The sequence below is a fragment of the Salvia hispanica genome, chromosome 1, assembly GCF_023119035.1.
Source record: "Salvia hispanica cultivar TCC Black 2014 chromosome 1, UniMelb_Shisp_WGS_1.0, whole genome shotgun sequence".
NCBI classification, from domain to species: Eukaryota; Viridiplantae; Streptophyta; class Magnoliopsida; order Lamiales; family Lamiaceae; genus Salvia; species Salvia hispanica.
In genome coordinates, this window is record NC_062965.1 from 51,177,598 (window position 1) to 51,184,870 (window position 7,273).

Consider the following 7,273-nt stretch of genomic DNA (forward strand, 5'->3'; position numbering starts at 1 on the left):
ATGATGAAGATGATAATAGAAACCCATTGTGTAACTTGGGTTTTATATCAGAGGAACTTCAGAATTTGAAAATACTTTCATATATTGTGATGTATCCTGATATTAAGAGTGAGTTCATGGTTCCTCTATCATGTTCCCATCAAGTTTGAGAAGGTTGAATTTGAAAAAACCACGCATTTGTCATTCGTCTTTTCCGAGAGTTCATACACATCCAGTATTACTCATACCTAATTAACAACGTATTGGACACCGATTATTTCATCGAAGCTCTATTGTCGGAAAAATATTGAAAAATCTCACAAGTTCGGGGGGACTCTAAAAAACTCAAAAAATCGAGGGATCGGAAAAACAAATATCGTGAAAGATTGTGTATTTACCAACAAATTGTCTTGTTTTAGCGAAAATGATGTCGTTTTAAAGATTGTTGTTTTTGCCTCATTGACACCTCCGACGATTACGTGAGCCTTAATTGGAGAAGAATGAGTTTTGAAGGAGCTATCATGAACAATAAAAATTAATGTATTTTTGTTTAAAAAGAAAATTTAAATAAAAATAAAATGCTAAAGTTATCCTCTAATATAATAAAACGGACACTAATGTTGAAAATATCTTTAAAAGAACCATATAACAAATATTCTCCGTGATACATTTTGTTCTTTCAATTAAAAATTATTATATCCGACAATGCTGACTGTCTACTTTAATAATTGAGCAGGTATGGTTATATTTAAATTATACTGGCAGACAATGGAAGTATTTCTCTTTACCTTTCTCGTAATGCCATTAACAGCTGGCTAATATTAGTTGTTAATTAACAATGCTGATCGTCGTCTTCAATAATTGAGCAGGTTGGTTATATTTAAATTATACGGAACACTAATAGCCAATATTCTCTCCGTCCCAAAGAAGATGATCTCTTCCTTAAGTCAGAGAAAGAATAAAGTAAACCTAAAGGTGTTATAATTTTTAGTAATGAATCATCTTAGTTGACAAACCGAAATGAAAAATGGATCATATTCAATAATACGAAAGGGAATAGCTTCTAGACAAAGGGAATAGCTCCTAGACAAATGATACTCCATTTCTTTTACATTTCTCATATTGTCATTAAATATGTAGGGATGTTCATTATTTTAATAATGTAACAATTCTACTATTTACATTTTAGGAATGTGATCAAATGAAAATTCTAAATATTGTACAAAGTCAATGATTGATGTTGTGTTGATATAGTGTTGAATACTGTGTTGACATTAAAATTTTGAAATTTTATACTGTGTTGATATTGTATTAAAACTGTGTTGAGGAGTTTTGAGTTTGTACAATATATAATAAGTTTGCATTTTATCACTACCCTTTACTTTTATTATAAAATTAAGAGGTATTACTCGGTAAAATAAAAAACTTCGGCGAAATTCGATAGTATTTACTTAGGTTTTGTTTGAATTTCACACAAAATTAGATATTTTTTTTTCCAAGTCATGGGAAATTCACTACAAGCGATAAATTCATTATTTCTGATACCAACCTTTAAGTTCATGTAAAAATAACAAAATTATAGACCAGATATTATGGAACAATAATAGGCTTCTCACACAAATATTTTTTGTAAACAGTATTTATTTCATATACTTTCTCAATCCATAAAAAAAAATTATTTGTGGATGACACAAATTTTATAGATGCAACTATTTTTTTTGAATATACAAAATGACAAATGACACCGAGGGAGTTTAATTTTCTTCGTTATGTTAAATCTGAGTATACAAATATTTTATATGGGCGTGGTATCGTTAATCGATACACTACACGTGATTACCATTTTCACTCTTACATGCAATTACCAAAATCCCACCACCACCTTCCGCCGTTGCCTACTCCTTTCCTTCGGCTTCGCAAACTTCAAATATTTCAATTGGGTGATGGCGGCTTACGGTGCTGCGATTTCTCTCAGGGATACCATTCAGACTATTCTACAATCGTCTCGCATCACGCTGGCTCCTCCCTCTCCACAAATCTTACAACCCGCCTACGATGCCATGGTTGACTTGCAGAAAGCTCTGCTAAAATTGGACGAGACGAGCTGCAGCAAGATCAGGACGAAGGTGAATGCTTTGGACGAACGAATCAAAGAGGCCGTGTGGGAATTCGAGGATTTACTCGAATCTCATGTGTATCAACAGATTCTTCCACAACTCGAAGGTCACTATTCATTCTCAGTAGATCTGCTGAGTCTCCGACAGAGTGTTGATTGCTTCATCCAGAGGGTGGCTGTGATGGAGGCGGAGTTCGATACGGAACTGCTCAATATGCCTGAAGAAGAAGGTGAACCTCTTTCCTCAAGAATTGATTTTCATGGAATCGACTCAAACATGGTTGGATTATCCCAAGAATTTGAGAACTTAAGGGATTATCTTCTTCATAAAATGGAAGGGAAGTACTTTGAAATAACGGGGATGGCAGGGGTCGGAAAGACAACATTTGCTAAGAAATTATTTGACGATCCATCACTTAAGAGTCATTTCGAGCTTCGAGTATGGGTTAAAGTGGGCAGAAAATGTGAATGTAATGAAATATTACGATGCATTCTAGCTCAAGTGGATCGCGACCAAAAGCTTACCCAAGGAGACGAAGACGGCGATAAGAAATTAGTTGGACTCTTGGAAGAGAGGTTGAAGGATAAGAAATGTTTCATTGTGTTGGATGATGTATGGAAATGGGACGCGCAAGTTATGGATAACTTGTCACAAGATAATGTCCGAATCTTGATAACAAGCAGGGAAAATTTAGAAGAATGCCAAATCGGGTGTACACTACGCTTGTTGAACGAAGAAGAAAGTAAGAAATTACTTGGCAAGAAGGTGTTCGGTGAAGATGGTTTTCCTCCTCACCTTGATGAATTAGGAGAGAAGATTGCCAAAAAGTGTGAAGGTCTTCCACTTATGATAGTCATAGTTGCAGAGTTCCTATCTAAAGAAGAAACAACCAAAGAATATTGGACTGAGGTAACTGAAAGACAACATAATTCAGTATTCGTGGATGCATATGATAATATCGCAGAGGTACTTTTCCCAAGCTATGACTACTTACCTCAAAAATTGAAGATGTTATTTCTGTATTTGGGAGCTTACCCTGCATATACTAATATTCACCCGCACATCATCTTAAACCAGTTGAGTACTGAGGGGTTTCTTGAATCTTTTGGTAAACAAATTTTGGGTGATATTTTGGATGGAGAAACTTTTGATTATCTTTTGCGCGAATGTCTGGCACACCTTGCTTCCCGGTACCACCTCATTTTACTCAATCTCACTTTACATTCTTGGTTTTCAAAGCAAATGTGTCGTGTGCATTCTTGTTGGCAGCACTTTTGTAAGAAAGAAGCAACTCGGATTAAGTTTTTGCATGTTTTACAAAGCTATGATGATGTTGTGAAAGATCAACGTCGGTTGTGTGCCCATTGCATCTCTTTATTTTCCTTCGAAGAAGTGTGTGAAAATATAAAAAATGATTGTGCATCCAATGTGCGTTCTCTCCTTTGTGTTGGTCCTTACCACGAATATGCTATGCCAATACATGTAATGGATTTCAAGTTGCTCAAGGTACTAGAAACTGGAAGTGTCCGATTTTATCATTTCCCACTTGAAATATTCAAACTAATTTGTCTAAAGTACCTTTGCCTAACCTGCAACAAAGATATCCCGGTTTCTATATCCAACCTTTTTCACCTTCAATTCTTGATTATCTATCCACATATGAAAATTAAAAAACATGGAGCTCTGTCATGTATGCCAGTGGAAGTATGGGACATGCAAGAACTACGATATGTTAACGTGTGGGGAAAAGACCTACCGACCCCTGATTCTTCTATTGCTGCATTGGATAGACTTTTCGGTCTTTATGGTGTGAGTGCAAAGAGTTGCACAAGAGAAATTCTCAAGAGAATCCCTTATTTAAAGACTTTAGAGATTGTGGTAGAATTGCATCCTTCTGACGAAGATGATGATAGAAACACATTGAGTAACTTGGGTTATATATCAGAGGAACTCAGGTATCTGGAAATGATTCATTATATTGTGACATATCCTGATATTAAGCGTGAGTTTATGGTTCCTCTTTCAATGTTCCCATCAAGTCTGAGAAGGTTGGATTTGAGAGGCTTGGGGTGTCCATGGAAGCACATGAATGACATTGGTTCGATGCTACCAAATCTTGTGCATCTCGCTTTAAATGGCTATGCCTTTCGAGGCCCCGAGTGGAATATAGAATCAGGGAGTTTTTTGAAACTTGAGGGAGTTGAAATTGAGGACACTGATTTGGTGCGATGGAGAGCTCAGCGAGGAAGTCTCCTAAGCCTTAACCTCCTAAGCATTCGTCATTGCTACAAATTACAACAACTCAATTGGACGCGTGATCCCTCAATGGTTGCCACTGCAATTGAGTTAGTTGAGTGCAATCCCTTAGCCGTCGCTTCTGCCATGCAATTAAAGCCTGAATATATGTTTCAAATTCGTTCTCACTCTTCTTTTTGATATCAAGGTTAATAGGTTAGTCTTCCTATTCCCTTTAATTTTCACAAAACCACATGAATTCACTTATTTCATAACTTAAAATGCTTGTGCTTGTAAGTGTTCTGGTTATATTGTATTGCAGATGTGTGTTTTAGGTTGTTGGTTGCTTTTGTTCTTACTAGTTCATCTATTAATGAGATTCTGATCTCTCAAATGGGAGAGGTTTAAATTCACGTAACATGTTTTGAATATTTATAACGATCACATGTTATATTAATTTAGTAGTATCATTTTTTAGGAAATGTGAGGGCAAAAGTTGCCAGATAGCAAGGTATGATTTATTTCAATTGTATTAGTATCAGCATGTTTTTTCTTAAGATAAGCATATTGATTTGTTGGATTTTGTTGAGGTTTATAAAACCCAAATAAAATTACTGTAACCGACACTTCTGTGAGTTAATTTGTGTGAAAAATACTAAAGACAACCGTGGTAAAGTTTCATAGAAATTAGGAAACAATATGTGATAAATAAGTAGGAAAATATATTTGATTATGTTTTAGCATGTTGGTTTGCATGTTGTAGAAAACTCACTACAAGAGCAATGTTACTCCCTGCGACCACAATTATGTGTCTCACATTTCCTTTTTTCGTCCGTCTACAATTAAGTGTCTCATTTACTTTTTACTACTTTTGGTAATGGACCACACATTTCATTAACTCGTCTCACTCACATTTCATTATAAAACTAGCTTAAGTGTTCACATTAATTATGTAGGAGTTTATTCACTTCTAATTCAAAAAATGGTTGACATACTAGAGAAAGAGTGATAAGCTTATTTGTGTCACCTATTTTCGATCAAATTCAATAGATAAAATGGAACTTATCCGCATGTAAAGATGCTTTTGTTGCAGGGCCTAAGTTAAACAATGAAGGGATTTCCAATTGTGATTGAGACAAAGTTACTTATCTTAGAGCGCGTTACCTGCTCACATGTGCCGCGCGCGTGGTTACTGTTCTGCGGTTGGGAGGAAGTATTTAATAAGAAACTGTATCACAAACAAAGATATTCGAAAGGAGGACCGATGACAATGCCCAACTAACCGTAGATGTCAGGATAACATTAAGCTTTGCCTTGTTATACTTATTTAGGATTGTTGGTTGTTAGTACTGATCAAATGTGTGTGCTAATCAATTCTGCCTATTTGTTGGCTTATTTGTATTGCAATTTGCTTCCTTATCTATGCTATACTTTTTTGCTTTTTCCTCATAATAATAGTATAAAGCTCAAGAAATTTAAGTGGAATGTTATATAATGAGACTTGATGCTAAAATCTAGAGTCTTTGCCTCATCTCAATGAACATCAATAACAAATAAAGATGAAATGTGATCAACACCCAATGATGGTACTGATGTCTGGGAAATCAATCCTCAACTTCTGAAATTCAAGTCCAAAGCAGCTACATGATTATATGATGATTTGTAAGTTTTATTAATGCCATTTTTAAAGCTCAGAGGCTTGCATTTGAGCGTTCAATTCACTCTAGAAGCTCTATGTTCAGATACTGTGGTACTTACCGTAGTCTGGAATGTCACAATAATCCTTTTTTTTCTAGGCAATTGATTAATAGATATTTCCTAAAAAATAAGTAAATAGCAACTGGTTTTCACTTATACACTTTTTATTCCTAGGCAATTAATGGAATATTAATTAGTGAAATCTCAATGTTTTATTGATTTACGTACTGACGTGTATATTTAAATGGGTCAAGTAATAATACCCAATCACATTAATTAATAAAAACAAAATAGTAAAAAGTATTTTGAAATTAGTTTAAGTTATAACCAATCACCCACAATTACACAAAATTAAACTGAGATTGTAAATGGTAAAAAAAAAGTTAAAGTTTGTTTTTACAATGATAGAAGTGATCTTCCAAATTCCAAAGTAAGATTTATGTAATAATTCGATCTAATGTGTAGATTTTGGTACTTCTGTCAAGATATATTTCATTTATAAATACTTATCAAGTGAAGCTAGCATATCTCATCCAATTAATAATGCCTAGTCTTCCTCAATATATTCGATCTCATCTTTCCTTTTCAACTTTGGCATATATATTTAGGTATAATTCTTCGACATGTAGTGTATCTTGTGGAAAGTACAAGAATAGAGCTCTAGACATCATTATAAATGTACTCATATGTATATATACAAGAACTAAAAAGTACTACTACAAAAAATAAAAGTACTCCTTTGTACTCCTTCTGTTCCATAGTAATAGAAGCGTTTCTTTTGGGCACGGAGATTAAGAAAAATTATGTTAGGTGAGTTAAGTAAAGAGGGAATAAAGTGGAAAATGAAAAAGGTAGAGAGACGAAGAGAGAAAAAAGTAAGAGAAAGTAAAGTAGGTGTGGAAAAATGTATTGACTTTTACTAAAAAGAGAAATGACTCTATTACTATGGAACATACCAAAATGGCAAAATGACCCTATTACTATGGAATGGAGGGAGTATATGTTAGAACTAAATGGCCCATAATGCAGGCCCAAGTATAAAAGCCCAATACGCACAAACCCGCCCAGCTGCCCCATCGGGTTTGACCCGCCCTCCAAACCCAGTCTTTACATTTTGCTAGTTCCTCAAATCTCATAAGAATAATTCTATTGTGATAATGGCAAATATATCCAAATTTCTTCCTTTTTCAACTGATTATTTAAGTTGAAGACTTTTCCAGAATTTGACCAAGAGTTAAACTAAT

At 34.6% G+C, this 7,273-nt stretch overlaps 1 protein-coding gene across 12 annotated transcripts; it reads left to right on the forward strand.

Moving 5' to 3' along the window:
- Positions 1–1,783: 1,783 nt before the first annotated feature.
- On the forward strand, positions 1,784–5,780 carry LOC125202331 (putative late blight resistance protein homolog R1A-10). Of its 12 annotated transcripts, none has more exons than XM_048100757.1 (3): positions 1,784–3,286; positions 4,810–4,842; positions 5,425–5,780. In XM_048100757.1, exons 1-3 carry the CDS (start codon positions 1,923–1,925, stop codon positions 5,429–5,431), a joined length of 1,404 nt encoding a protein of 467 aa, XP_047956714.1. In that variant the 5' UTR covers positions 1,784–1,922; the 3' UTR covers positions 5,432–5,780. The 12 variants fall into 12 exon arrangements, 11 of the variants coding, with proteins under 11 accessions (XP_047956714.1, XP_047956730.1, XP_047956706.1 ...); XM_048100773.1 differs by lacking the exon at positions 4,810–4,842 and having other exon boundaries at positions 1,784–3,062; positions 3,174–3,286; positions 5,410–5,780; XM_048100731.1 differs by having other exon boundaries at positions 1,785–4,547.
- The last annotated feature ends 1,493 nt before the right edge of the window (positions 5,781–7,273 follow it).

Bases quoted from the DNA above. Each gene is read 5' to 3' on its own strand.
- LOC125202331 (XM_048100713.1), top strand. From the start codon at position 1,923: ATGGCGGCTTACGGTGCTGCGATTTCTCTCAGGGATACCATTCAGACT.